Raw genomic sequence first — 15,914 nt, forward strand, 5'->3', positions numbered from 1 at the left:
CCAATTTGACTGCCTCTACTCCACAAAGACACTTAAAATATGGTTTTAAATGGAAAGTCCCACAAAATACAACAATTCTTTGATATAGTTGAAGTTCAACAAATGACTACTTGGGGCACTCTGGATGAAAAAACAAGTTAAGAAACAAAAAACCTCGCTTATCTTGGCTTCTGAGTAATCGATGAGATCATGTTCTATAGGAAAATTATAGAGTACATTCTGGTCTACATTTCACCCATATATCACTTTTGTGCCAGTTCATCCAAATCCTTGATATTTTGATTTAAATACAAAATTTGTATAATTTCACGAATTTGATTCAAGATAACTGAATGGCGACTCACAATTTCAGCTCTAAATCGAATTTTCATGCACTCCGAGTTAGCTCACGTTAAGAATCTCACCTACATAAGCCGGTTAGGATTATCTGTCCCTTTTCATTGATTGACCATGTTTTCCAATGAAAAACACAATAAAGTGACTGTTGTTTATTCGTTTTGTTTAACATTTATGTCTCATTTCTGGCTAATTTTAGTTAAATTAAGTGTTAATATTTATTGTTTACCATACGTGAAGTTTTCAAATAAAATAATTACCTGTTTCGTGAACAAAAAGGGTTTTTCTGAAGTGTCTGCAAATCCTTCAATAGGAAACCCCGGAAATATGATTTTTTGGAGAGATTTTCTTATTGTTTTAGATGGAAAAGGAGACAAGACCAGAAATAAGAACAAATCCTGCACTCGGGAGAAACTCAACAAGGTTTTGGAAGCCGTTCGTCGCGGTTTCACTTGCACTGTTTGTCTCCAATTAGACACTTTCCCTTGTCTCCATTTGGATTAATTTGTTTCCAATAGAAGCATTTTACGCTGGCGTATTTTTCTTGTATTTAAGAAGTCTTCAAATTATATTTAAAGAATTTTCACTAAACAGTAACATTCTAGAAGAGTCAAGGAGCAAATTTATGTAATTCTCTTCAGAAAAAAATATGAACTTAATGTGTTGAATCTTCTGTCAAAGTTAAAGCGTCTGGAAATGGTTTTGAATTAGGGCATTTAGGTATTTTTTCAAATTTACGGAAGCCTGTAATGAAGCGAATTAAAGTATGATAATACCCAATATCTGGTACTTTTTGCCCCATCATTTTTGAGAATTTTCACAAAATTACCTATTAGAAATTGGCTCGATAAACGTATTTCCTTAAAAAATAGAGGAAAATTACTCTCACAAAGTTGTAGAGAGGTAAATTTCCTATAAAACTGCGCTAATTAGAAATTTTTGAAGCGATCGAGTAGCTTGTAAAAAAATAAAATATCCGTTTTGTGTTTTTTTACCCCAGTCTCCTCTATAATCTGCAGAAAGTCCTCCTCAAAAAAATTGAAATCCCATGATTAAAATGAAAAAAAAGACATTTTTTCTATTTCTAAATTCAGTTACATTTATTTGATACGTTTTCTTCATCATTACATTTATTTAATTAATTATATACATTAAAAAACACAGACAAATTTCACCTCTTCATAATTGCTATTTTGTTTAAGATACTTAAAAAATAAAAAAGACATCTTGTGACCATGTGATGACAACTATCATGATGATCACTTTAATGGGGGATCTCATGAAGTTGCTGAATTGAGAAATATAAAATAATATCTCTATCATATTTTAATTATTGCGTCAAGTTTATGGGTTAAAAAATATAAGAAAAACAAAATTATGCTAGACCACACGTGGAATTATTCCGAATATCTGGGTTTTTTTTTTGATGGCAATAGAATCTTATGAGCAGTATTTCACCTTCAGTTCGCGTCGCAAAATTTTCCCTGTAGCACTCTTGGGGATGGCATCCGTGAACTCAACACCGCCATCTAGGCGTTTGTATGAGGCTACTTTGCCAGCCACAAATTCCTGGAGTTCCTTTTCAGTCACTGGTGTCCCATTTTTGGCCACAACGAAGGCTCTGGGCACTTCTCCGTTTACAGGATGTGGGATTCCAATTACAGCGGCATCTGCCACTTTGGGATGATCACGGAGGAGTTCTTCGAGTTCAGCCGGTGGCACTTGGAATCCTTTGACCTTGATGAGTTCCTTGAGGCGGTCTGTGATGTAGAAGTGATTGTTCTCGTCATAGTACGCCATATCTCCCGTTCTCAGCCAACCATCCTCCAGCAGCATCTCCTCTGTGGCTTCCTTACGATTGTGATAGCCACGCATAATCTGTGGACCACGGACGAGGAGTTCACCAACTTTATTTGGCCCCAGGCCTGTTCGTGTGGGATCACTGAGATCCACAACTTTTGCTTGTGTATTGGGCATTGGTTCTCCCACTGAAGCATAATTCTTGCTGCCCACTGAGCTCATCAGGACTACGGGGGACGTTTCAGTCAATCCGTAGCCCTGTACGAACTCCACTCCGGGAGCGCGAGCGGTAAATCGCTCAGCATCTGGAGTGCCCATGGGAGCAGCACCGGACATTACAACGCGGATGCTTTCTGTGTGACGAGACTGCAATTTATCGTGGTGACCCAAAATGATTACTGCAAAGAGAAGATAAGAAAATTAATTGTGATGACTAACAAGAGAAATGCATCGTTTCATATTTTAATTGCTCTAAAAATATGCAATATCATTTTTTTTTCTTAAATCTGGGAAACATCAATAACTATTTTTATGCCAGGGTCGTGAAAAAGTTTTATGTCCCTTAATAAAATAGTGATGATCTACAAGTTTACGCTATTTTTATTTATTTTTTTAAAATTGTTTTTGCTTTTTAAAGTATTTTGCTTGACGTCATTAGATACCTAAATAGCTTTTAAATATTTTTTGCTTGATTTTACTTTAGATTTAGATCCCTATAAAAGCTTAAGGAGGGGCCTTCAGGCTTTGCACAGTCTCTGGATTTGAATACTTCATATTTTTCCCGTATTCCTTTAATGGATCTGACTTATCAGAAATTGATCAGATCCATTAAAGGAATATGGAAAAAATATGAAATGTTCGAAGCCAGGCTATGTGCGAAGCCTGAAAATCTCTTTTACTTATTTTTAGATTTTACTGTTTTGACTCGAGAAAGCTTTTTTAAGTGTTTTAAGCAGTAGAATAAAACCTAAATTAATTAACCTAAATTAAGCATATTTGAGGAGAAATACATTGAATTAAATTATAGTCTTTGGTTTAGAAAAGCAAACACGTACAGGCTAAGTCGTATTCAATCCGTTGGTCTATGTAGTAGATTAAGAATATTCACTGAAAATCGATTTTCGTTACTAACAATTTCCCTACACAGAAAAAATACTTCGTAAAATTGTTCGTAAATGTTTGTGAGTTAGGGTAAGTGCGCCAAATTCCGACCAGCTTGCAATTCCGGCCACCTTTTTTGTTCCTCGAATTTCCATGAATTTTTAGTTTTTACATACTCTAGCTAGAGATTATACAATGCAAAAGAATAACAAAAAATGTAGCTTCGGCAAACGAGATGACGTGAAAAAGACATTGAAAGAATTCCCTAAGGGCAAAGAACTATGAGAATGAAGGTGGCCGAAATAGGGCACCAAAGCTATGTCTACATTTTTATTCATTTTAAAATTTATTAAAAATGATTTTAGAGTAAATAAAGAAGATAAACGGTTTACAAGTTTCCAAGCAACACTCCTTAAGAAGAAGGAATAAAAAAATCAATTTTTATTAAAAATATTACATTTCAAACTTGAGACTTTGGCGCTTGCATGCAACTATGCCGAAATTTGGCACACTTACCCTATTACTGGGGACTTAGATAGATAGATTGCAAATAGAGTTAATTGAGTCAGCGGGTGATCAGACACCTAGGCTCTTTTGAGCTCCTTAGTCTACCCATCCAACTAAACTCCAAAAAAAAAGTTAAAAAAAACCAATAATCATTTAAAATGAAAAGATCTCCAAACTTTGCTTCTCTGAGATCTTTCTTAATACTTGCATTTATAAAATATTGTCTTTAAACAGAACCAATGGCATAAATATTGAAAGAAATTACATAAGTGTTATGTTTTCCATTTCTTCCAAAAAAAGAAAATACCACCAGCATTAAACATTCAATTATACCTTTGGTTTTGAAACCAATGGCAAGGTAATCAAACGATTAGTTTTTTGCAGAGTAGATTTATTTTATAATTTTGATGATTCAAAATTTTTATTTAAAAATTTAATAATAATAATAAGGAAATAAAGTGTTCAATATTGATCGCTTTTTTAATCCTGAATATCAAATCATAAACTTTAAAAGAAATCTCGCATTACTGGGGACTTACAAAATGTTAGTAAATCGTATAGCTCACTAAAGAGTTCGTAAAAGTTTGTATTTATTCACAAACATATGGTCATATTTTGATGAGTTAGCAATAAATCATGATATTGATTTTCCAGATATTTGAGTCGACAGAAGATTAAAAAAAAATTTATATTAATTTGACTGGGAATGTTTATCTATATATATAGATCACTTGAAAAAAGATCATCATTTATCGCATATGAAATGTACATATATATTACTTTAGTCAAGAATGTTTATTTTGCGAAATGATTATCAACATAAAATCATAAATTCTCGAAATAGATGTCCGATAAAAGACAAAGAAGATTAATGGGAGAGCAATCATATAAAAATCATATACCAATAGAAAGAAAGACAGAATAAGGTGGACGTCGAAAGCAGAAACACGTCTTCTTTATTTTCAACCACTGATTTCTTTCTGGAAATTATTACTTAACGTTAACAAAAGAGATTTTAATTTTTAACAGCATTGAAAGTGTCGAATTTCACATCAAAATATAGCATTTGCGGGAAAAGCTTTGCTTTTCAACTTGAAAAGCGGCTGCAGCTCGTTTTCTTATCAAATCGAATACATACCATCGAAAATTACTCATAAAAAATGGTCTAAATGCTTCAAAATTGGCTATCGCGATACTGAGGGCAGAAAGACCAAAAAAATTGAAGACGCCGATCTGCAAGTGTTATGATTGGGTGAAATCGGGAGAAACTATAGGCATCGCTACTGACATCAATTAATCAATTTAATTTTAAAACATACTTTGCCGAAAATCGATTTTAGAAATGACAATTTCGATTATCTAAGAGAACCTGCAATTTCGAAGAAATTTTAGTATGTTGTAGGGTTGTAGCCAACTGTGAGACTTTTCCAACGATCTGTCACATACATCCTTGGTCCTTGAACCAAGCAACAAGCGTAAATGCCTTGACCTTACAATATTTTCTTGCGTTTCTCAACTCTTTCGGATCTCTTGTGATTCTGATTACCCAAAGGAAAACATAAGTATACTAGAAATTACCCATTTTTTAAGTTATTTAGAACCGATAAAGGTTCAGTTTTTGTGAATAAATACAAACTACAAAGATATTCTAAACGTTTTTTTTGTAGGATTTAAATTCATAAGCCGTGATATTTTTGATCAAAAAATTGGCTTGCTGCATAAGGTGCAGTCAAAAGACTCAATATCTATTAGCTTTTTATTATTCTTCTGCTTTTCATAAAATTAAAATTATTTAAAATAGACAAGCTTTGAAGTGCTTCCAAATCGAAATGCGTATGAAATCAATTGTGAAATAAATTTTGGGGTAATGGCTCAAGTTCACCTCTTAGATCAGTAAAATTTATTGAATTCAAAATTTACATCCCTTTCTCAGACGTTTTGCATAAGTCCAATCCACTCTTTCGTACTTTCCTTCTTCTTCTTTTAAACCTCATAACCTTGCTCATAACAAATTCAATGTAGATCAATTCAATTTGAGTGCTAATGGATCCGGCACTCCTTTTAGATCAGGAAAATTTCATAAAATCAAAATTGACATCCCTGACTTTTTCAAAAGTTTGGCACATGTTTATCCTACTCTTTAGCACTCTTCTTTTTTTGAACATCACCCAAAATTATATTCAGTTTAGGCCAATTTTGACTCCGACAGAGTGGGGTAGACTTATGCAAATCTTTTGAGTAAGAAAGGGATGCGAATTTCGATTTCATGAAATTTTACCGATCTAAAAGGTGTGCCGAAGGTATAAATAAGACTGAAATAAACATACCTACAACGTTTGAGAAAGAAAGCAATGTGAATTTTGATTTCATGAAATATTCCTGGTCGAAAAGGTGTATTAGAGATGTAAAAACAATCGTCAAGAGGGAAACAATTCGCAAATCTACAAGATTATGACAATATCGCGAATATTGTCACATTTTCCTGAATATTGCGAATATTTTCTGAATATTTTGAATATTTATCACAAAATGACAATATTTTCCTTACACCTTCCGTGATTTTTTCAATTGTTATTTTTTTACGAGACTTGTAAGAAGTCTCTGGTTAAACTAATTTTAATTTTTGTCAAATTGCAAAGATTGCCTCTGAAATCAGGAACGTATACTTCTCTGCACAAAAAAAAATATATTTCGTGAAATTGTTCGTAAATTTTTTGTGAATTCCTATTGGGATTTACGAATGGCTCGTAAATCGTAAAACTCACAAATAAGGTCGTATAAGTTTGTACTTTTTCACAAACATTGTTTGTAAGATCATCACTTGTAAAAGCATTTGTTGTAATTTTACGAACAAATCTTTGTAAATGTTCGTAAACACACAAAAACATGCTCGTAAAATTTGGTCATTTGTTCGTAAATGTTTGTCAGACAAACAAATGTTTTCAAAAGAACATAAAATGCTCGTCAAGTGCTCAATCGACAATGCCTGTTACGAACAAAGTTTGAGAAGAAGTACAAACTTTTACGATCTTTTTTGTGAGTTATACGATTCACGAGCATTTCGTAAGTCCCCAGTAGAAATTTACAAACAATTTTACGAAATATTTTTTTTTCAATGTGTGCATTTATCTAAAGTTCAACCCATTCAGTTAATGTACCAGAAATGCTTGAGATAGAATGTTCATATTTTGGGAGTAGTTTCCTACAGATTAATAGATGAAATTTATTAAAAGAATTTTTTTTAAATCTATTATGGGGGCGCGGGGAGCCCCTGTCAAACACACGTCTTAACGGTCACTGAATTTGAATTCTGTACATAAATAATTCATTACAAACTCTATTGCTTTAGTGCTTTAGATAGAGTAACTATCCAAGAAAACAAATTGGTAACTAGAATTCAAATCAGGAAAGAGGAGAGGGGTCAATTTTAACAAATTCGACGGGATGTCAAATTTTCCGTTCGCCATTTTGAGAAAAAAATTGCATGACTTTCCGCGATGCAAGAAAATAATAACAAAATGTGTTCCCATCTCTGCCGGACTATTTTTCCCAAGAAATTGATGAACTAAAGTAACTAAAAATCCATTCCCGACAGAAATTCGGATAATAATTGCCCAGGAATAAATCATCTAAAATCAATAAATTTACGTATGATATATAATACCATGGTAAGGAATGGGTTAAAGTTGTAAAAGAATAGCGTTTTTCTGATAATGTTTTTAATAAAATTTCATTTAGTAAAAAAATCGATTTTTTTAAGAGTTTCATGTGTTAGAATTTGAAAGGTTAGAGGTTATTAGAAAATAGTAAAAAGCCGGAAATTAACACGGTTTAGAAAGCAGTTTAGGGAATGTCGTTTCGTTTTGAAGGTTGCCATTGATGCTAAGACGGCGATAGACACGGAGAGATGTTAAACAAAGAAATGATGAGCAAATGTAAATTCTAAATCAAATAGATAAATATTTCAGTTGTTTAAAGTCACATTTACCAATAAATAATTTCACTAATCTTTATAGAACAAAGATATGGAACGGAGAATATAGATTTATTAAGTTAGAGTCATATGATGTTTTATGTTCTTTTTATTGTTCTAACTCGAAAGGAATTTATATTTATATCCCGAAAGAGACAACATTAATTTTACAAGCTCAAATAAAATTAGTATTTCTCTTGTGTGGCATCTTAAGCAGTAATTTTTTTTTTATAAATTGCAATAAGACGGATAATTGGATTTTGAAAGAAAGTACTGATAAACTCGGTTAAAAATATTTTTATCATCCATGATCCATCTAGTTTCAAGAATCCTAAATTTATAATGGGTATCAAATAACTCTGTGAATTGAAAATTCATTTTGTGGAAATTAAGCTTTATCGTGCAATTTGTCTTGGTATTACACACATTACACATTTTGTAATATCATAAATTATAAGTAAAAAAACTGACTTTGAGTGATGTTGCGGAGATAAGTATATTCGTTGTTTGCTTAATATTATTAATTTTTTTTTCTCTCGCATCTTACAAAACATCCTCAAAAAAAATATTGCATTAAATTCAGGCTAGATATAGTAAACTTGAGGTCAAGTTTAGGGTCAATTAAAGGCAAAACTTACTAATTGGCGGAACAAGATGAAGTACGGTCCCTTTGTGCTTGGCCATGACGTTGAGGAAACTATCAGGATGGAATCTCGGAAGCGTAACAATCTTGCATCCAAATTGCAACTTGGACAGCAACGTCACTGTAAGTCCGTAGATATGGAAGAAGGGTAGAACGCAGGGGAGAACATCCTGGAAATTATCAGTTGTAGGTTCAACGATGCAAACATCGCCAGATTTGGCTTTGAGCATCTCGCAGTTAGATGTGATGTTTCGGTGAGTGAGTTGGACACCTTTGGGGAGGCCTGTAGTGCCGGATGAGTATGGTAGGAAGGCGATGTCCTCGATGGAGACATTTGGGCGCCGTAGGGCTGAGAAGTCCACACCATGTGGATTAACCAATTCAGCAAAATCTATAGCACCTTCAGGGAGGGCTTCTGTGGCTTTGTGACGGACTGTGGCGATCCGGATGGATCTCTTGGTCAGAGCACAGGCTTCTTTGAGAGCATCAAAACGATCTACAGTTGTGACTACAAATTGGGCATCGGCGTCCACTAATTGACGACAAATTTCATCTGCAAGTAAAGACAAGATATCGTTAAGAAAAAGTGTCCAGCAATTCCGGCTATTTTATAACTCTTTCGTGAGTAAAGCTCATTAGTCTTGAATATGCCCAGAAAAGTATATATCCTCCTATTAAGAAGGAAGTATTTTATATCATTGTTCCAAATGACAGGCTCAGTGGAAGGTGAATTTGTATTTTATTTTCTAAATTATGTCTAGTCACGTCTATTGCGCGGCAAAAACATCTAATTTTAGTAATCGAATACCTTGCATTTTGCTCTTTGATTCTCAAGATCTCAACACCGTGATTAAGCCTCGGAGTAGACTCCTATCGTTTGTTATGTACTCATATAAAATTTATATTATCACTCGATACGCTATTGAAATAATTTCATTGCTTAGATAGCACGTTACTCCACATTATCAGACTATTTTTTTTGCCGGCAGCGTGAGTTTTACAATACATCATGATCATGTCTTTAATTTGTTGTTATCAGACAGAAACTTTTTAACTGTCTATGCACGAAGGCGAGACAGATTTGAGTATAAATACTCATATTAAGAACTTAATTCGACGGCTTAGTTTCGTTGAAATAGAGAAAAAACTACTACAATTCTAGCTTTTCTCAGACTATAGCCAAAATATTGTCGCAATGATTAGATAAGAAAACGGTGTTGAAAAAGTGGGAAAATTACTATTCTGCGTAACGAGTTTTTCTTAAAGCTTATCACAATTGTTTTTTTGAAGCTGGAACTCAAAGAGAGAACAATGATATGAAAGCCCTCTGTATTTGTAAATTTACATAAGGCTGCCACCTAGGGGGTCAAATTTTGGCACAATTTTACGAATATGATGACTTGAGTTAAGTAATGGAAGAATTCTTGTCTGTACGTTGGATATATAGGCCAATAAGTAACAGATAGCGCTTTGGAGACTCTAGAGCACCCCTTGAAAAACTTATCGTGCAACCGTTAATGTATTCTCTATATTTTTTTTGCTTTCAATATTCCGAAAAAACTTTGTACAATTTGAAAGGGACAGATAATCCTAACCGGCTTATGTAGGTGAGATTCTTAACGTGAGCTAACTCGGAGTGCATGCAAATTCGATTTAGAGCTGAAATTGTGAGTCGCCATTCAGTTATTTTGAATCAAATTCGTGAAATTATACAAATTTTGTATTTAAACCAAAATATCAAGGATTTGGATGAACTGACAGAAAAGTATTATATGGGTGAAATGTAGACCAGAATGTTCTCTATAATTTTGCCATGGAACATGATCTCATCGATTACTCAGAAGCCAAGATAAGCGAGGTTTTTTGTTTCTTAACTCGTTTTTTCATCCAGAGTGCCCCAAGTAGTCATTTGTTGAACTTCAACTATATCAAAGAATTGTTGTATTTTGTGGGACTTTCCATTTAAAACCATATCTTAAGTGTCTTTGTGGAGTAGAGGCAGTCAAATTGGCATCTGAGTGATTTCAAAGCGTTATTATGGGAAAAATCAATTTTTTCACACTTAAACGGCAAAATCGGAGTGATAGCGTAGTCTGAGTGGAAAATGATGTATGGACGAAATGTAGAGACAAATGTGCTCTACAATTATGTTGAAGTAATCATCAAAATCGGTTCAGCGACAGTCGAGATAATTGAGGTTATGTGATATTGAAATTGGTTTTTCGACTGTGGCGCCCCTGGTGTTGGTCCCACGAAGTTCAAATATTCTAGAAAGTTGTAGCATTTGGTGAGATCTTTCGTTTAAGCCCTCATTCATCAAAATCGGTCACATAGAACCGGAGATATGATTTTTTGAATTCCGTGAACTTTGACCCCTCATATCTCCGGTTCTATTGAAACCATAGCGCACATACGCACCATTTTGGAAACGTCCTAGACTGGACTACAACATACTAAAATTTCATTAACTTGCACAATGCCGTTTTTGAGAAAAGTGACTTTGAATTTCGATGAATTTTGACGCTATCACAGCGCCACCTGTGGTGACTTTTTGAACTTCCATCTGAAAGTGCTCATTGAGACGAAACCAAAAAGGTAAAATTTAGGTCGCTATGTTAGTTAGAACCGGAGATAGAGGCCGGTCAATGTTCGAACTTTGACCCCTTATAGCTCGGGTCAGGGGTTTTAGATCGACTTAAGGTTTTTTTTTGTTTGATAGGTATAATCAACGGCTACAACATACTAAAATTTCAGCCCGATGCACAATGGAATTTTTGAGTTATTTAACTTATAAGATTTAAAAATTTTCTTTTTAATAATAGCGCCCCTAGCGGTGGTTTTATGAACTTGCGATGTTAGAAGGGGAAGTGGAATTTCATGAGAGCTTTCCAAAAAGCCCTCACTTTTTAAATTCTGACAATTAGAACCGGAGTTATGGCCATTTTAAGAAATTTTTTTTGGACCTTTATAGCTCGGGTCAGGGGGGTCGGGGGACCTTAAGTTTGGTATTGATGGAAAGCTCTAAGGCCCAGCTATAACATACTAAAATTTGAGCCCGCTCGATGCCATAGGGGCGGAGCTATTTAGAAAACAAAAAAAGGGGGGTCTTCAAAATGGCGGAAGGAGGGGTGGGGGGTCAATGCACCAAGTTGCAATTTTCACCCGATATATAACCTTTGCCGAAAACCGCAAGTCGATATCTCTTTTAGTTTAGGAGCTATTAAGCTCCAAAGAGCGGCCGGCCGGCCGGCCGGGAACGTAAATTAACCACATATATATTCGTGATCAGGAAGTGACGAAACACATTTTGGCCAAGTTTGAGGTCGATCGGACGACATGAAATTTTGTTAGGATTATAGTAGGTGAGATTGTTAAGAATCTCACCTAATATGCTTTGTAGGTTGACCATTGAACATTTCGCATATGGGGGCACTTCAACTTCATATCACGTTGATTTTTCGAAAGGAATAAAAATTGTATTTCATTTAAATTAAATCCAGATTACATCTCTTGAGTATTAGCTGTTTTAAAATATTTACAGTCAACTCTTCGATATTCGGATCTGCGATCCGGTCAAATACTAGGCCATCAACTATTTTTGCGGCTTTCACACGTAATATATAACGCAACTCAACTTTTTTTTTGTAATAACGAAGAAGTTAAATTTTGAACTGAAAAAGATGCATTTACAGGAAGTAACTTTACCCTTTTGACTTGAGAAAAAAATTAAATGAATTACATTCTTTGCTTGATGAGGTCTACAGCAAGCAGCAGTAAAAATTGGTTTATTCAAAAATGGCAATTTTAACTTACAGGACAGAAAGACCAAAAACAATTGGCGGTGTCTATCTGCAAGCATTACTAGTTGAAGGTGGTATGATTAACTGCAAGACTAGTCAAGGTATATTTAAGCATTTATATGTATTAAAAAAATCGCACTGAAGGAAAATAGGTGCCGCATGAGTTGACTGAAAAAACGAATAAAAAATTTTAAAAAAATCAAAAATTGCAATAATTAAAAAAAATGATAGAATGATATTGCAAGACAACAATATTCCGATCTATTGCATTTCTTGCCCCTTTCGGTTATCACTTGTTCCGATCAATGGCATTTGACATAGCTGAGCTACAATTAGCAAATTACGAAAAAATCGAAAATTGGGTTAATTCGAAATAATTTTGGCTCAAAAAACGCCTCGTTTTAAAGTTGCGCTATCCGTGTATTGACAACTTAAATGGCAAAAATGTTTAGCTTTTGAGAAACGCTTAATTTTCTTAGAAGATTCCATCTTTCATTGTTTAAAAAACAATAAAAAACAGAAAAATATTCTATTTAAGTCAGTAAAAAAGTAAAATTTATCAGAAGTACCTAATATAGACGGTTCATGACTTCTAATTTTTCTTTTAAAAATATTTAACTAATGCACTGAAAATGAATTATTATGCGGCTACGGCACACCTTTTAGATTGGGAAAATTTCATAAAATCAAATTTCCCAATCCCTTTCTTTCTTAAAAGATTTGTATATGTCTACCCTACTCTTCCACACTCTTCTTATTCTTTTGAACATCACACCAAATTGAATTTAGTTCAGTTCAATTTTGAGACCGAAAGAGTAAGATAGACTTACGTAAAACTTTTGAGAAAAGAAAGAGACACGAATTTTGATTTCATGAAACTATACCGAGCTAAAAGGTGTGCCGAAGGCATTAGCATTTGAAAATTGATATTTGCCTCCGGCATTCAAATTTGATCGAATTAAATTGAATTTGTTGTGATGTTCAAAAGAAGAAGAAGAATGCGAAAGTGTAGGATAGACTTATGCGGAATTCTTGAAAATAATGTCAATGTGAGGTTTGGTTTTTTTCTTAGGAGCACCTTTTCCCTACTTTTTTTTTGACTAATTTTCACGAATTTCAGGAAGGAAATTTTGATGTGAATTTTTGGCGTCTGTTACAATAACTCAACATTGACAACCTGATAGTGATGAGTGATATGTACCCCTTAAACTTCACGATCCCTAAGAGTAATTACGAAAACATTATTTAGTCGACCACTGAAGAAGGTCCACATCGGGACCGAAAGCTCTGGGCAAGACGAAAAAAGTGTTTTCATCTTAGGGTGACCTTTTTCACTGGCGAACACCGGAAAGTCCCTCTCGAAATTTCAGACTTTCGGGAAGTGGGCTAAGCTTTCAATCTGAAGAACGCACAAATTGACCAATATACCAACTAGCGTAATTTGTAGTAGTTATCAGGAAGTTAAAATGATTTTTCTAATTTTGTGCATCACAATAAAACGATGCCAAATTTTTTACGTAGAATTTTGTCTAGGAAAGCTGTAAAATTTGCTATTACCGTAGATGCGGGTGCCTTTGCACTTCTCGTTAATTCTAGTGTTTAAAGATGATACGTAGACTATCCTTATGCCCTAGCCACACTTACGACTTAAGCCGAGAAACGGCTTAATGGGAAACTAATGAATATTTAGTCAAATCATTATTTTGATTATAATTACGTTAAGCCATCTCTGTGCTTAAGTCGTAAGTGTGTCTAGGACATAAAGTGCCCTTATGGTCACTAGACTATCCTTAAGTCCTAGAATTAAAGAAAAACTTGTGAAAAACAGGGGTACAAAGTCACTTGCATCTACGGTAATTTCTTTAGTGTTGAAGTAGTTTTATTAGGTGAGATTCTTAACAATCTCACCTACTATAATCCTAACAAAATTTCATGTCGTCCGATCGACCTCAAACTTGGCCAAAATGTGTTTCAGCACTTCCTGATCACGAATATATATGTGGCTATTTTACGTTCCCGGCCGGCCGGCCGGCCGGCCGGCCGGCAACGTAACTTAGCCACATATATATTCGGAATCAGGAAGTGGCGAAACACATTTTGGCCAAATTTGAGGTCGATCGGACGACATGAAATTTTGTTAGGATTATAGTAGGTGAGATTTTGTTAAGAATCTCACCTAATATTGAGTGACAGGTATTATGTTTTATAAATCTGATATCACAAGAAGCATCTCTGGCAAAAAAAATAGAAAGTAAAAAATCTAAATAAAATTAACAAAGTAACTAGTAATAACTATTATTTACTGATTTTTTAGATTTTATATATTTTTTAATATTTGCGTGAGTTGAAATATCGGTATTTGCAGAAGAGTTTGATAATTTATTATATAAATCCGAAATAAGAAATAACTCCTTCATAATTTTGTATTTTTGAAAATTTACAATTATCAAGGAGTTCGCTTGTATATAGTTGCACAAGAAGAAACACTTTTGCTTCTTGTACGAAACATAAAAAGTAAATAAGATATTTCAGTTAAGTTTGTGTTTTGCAAATTGATAAGTGGCAGCAAAAAGCTGAAGTAAACCTACATTGCGGTATAAAACATTAAGCTAGTTCGAGTGCATTGAACTTGAGTAACGCTATTTCAGTAAGAAATTTTAATAAATTAAAGATGTTTACAATGTTTGATTTTTAAATATTTCTATCTTCACCATAGTGTCAACTTAATAAGATTAAGTATCTGCATGTTTACCTTAATGTTCACAAAATTAGATTTATAAGAGAGTTATTTTAGTTTGACAAATTATTGTTTTTATATAGAGTGAGTCAATAAAGCTTAATTATTTTGAATATTTTACAATTAAAAAATTTAATTATTTCTTGAAAACTAGTGATAAAAAATGTAATGATATCATGACGATTATAAACAAAAATCAGTCACTGTATTTTGGGAAAATATTTATGCACCTAAAATAATAAATTTATCACATCAGGGCATTATTTACGCCCCGATAATATCGTTGCATTAGGTCGTTTAAAATACTTAATTGATCCCATAATTTTCCAACTTTAATTGCTGCTATAAACAAAATGTTTTCCATTAATTAAGTCACTGATGGAGTACTGTTCGTTGGACGACTATATTAGAGCAAAGGCTTTGACAAAAATATCTAATAGAGATTTTCTGCCACATTTAGGTCTATCCCAAAATTTAATGAGGTGTATTTATTACCGGATAAGTTGCATAGTTAAAGTATTTACTTAGATGACTTACATTTTTTGGTATTTAAATTAAAAAATATTGCAAAAAGGTAAAAAATTACGCAGTAAAATTCCCCACGTGCTTGAATTCATAAAAGTTGTATCACATCAAATGTTTTTGAGAAGTTATCCTGAGCTTTTTATATAAACAGCGATGTTTTAAACAAGCAGATAATTTTAAACAGGTTTTTGTTAGTTACGGAGAAGGTCGCTCGATTATTAAAATTGTAGCAAAGTCAGACTGAAGTCGGTATACCATTTAAACTCTGGGTCTGCAAAAGCACCTGGACCAAAAAAGAGCGATGTTTCAGGAAAATAAATCAATAACTGGTAATTTACCGATATATCGACACTAAATTGAATTGATAATCTCAAGACTTATCATTTTAATCCACTTTAAACGAAATCCGCTTAGAAACAAACTTTTTTGAAAGATTTAAATTTGGATTTTGGCTTTTCGATATTTCGGCATTTTGGGGATTTTAGCTCATTC

The 15,914-nt window shown here is 33.6% G+C and overlaps 1 protein-coding gene across 3 annotated transcripts in view; it reads right to left on the minus strand.

Annotated features, from left to right (window-relative positions):
• Positions 1-1,408: 1,408 nt before the first annotated feature.
• Positions 1,409-15,914, minus strand: part of LOC129809591 (uncharacterized) — a 30,042-nt gene continuing 15,536 nt past the window's right edge. For all 3 annotated transcript variants that reach the window (XM_055859542.1, XM_055859541.1, XM_055859543.1), the window contains exons 4-5: positions 8,356-8,913; positions 1,409-2,534 (exon numbers count right to left, since the gene is read on the minus strand). In XM_055859542.1, coding sequence (XP_055715517.1) covers positions 1,777-2,534; positions 8,356-8,913 — 1,316 coding nt within the window. In that variant the 3' untranslated portion in view covers positions 1,409-1,776. The remainder of the gene's footprint in view (positions 2,535-8,355; positions 8,914-15,914) is intronic.

Source organism: Phlebotomus papatasi, chromosome 1 (assembly GCF_024763615.1).
Source record: "Phlebotomus papatasi isolate M1 chromosome 1, Ppap_2.1, whole genome shotgun sequence".
NCBI lineage: Eukaryota > Metazoa > Arthropoda > Insecta > Diptera > Psychodidae > Phlebotomus > Phlebotomus papatasi.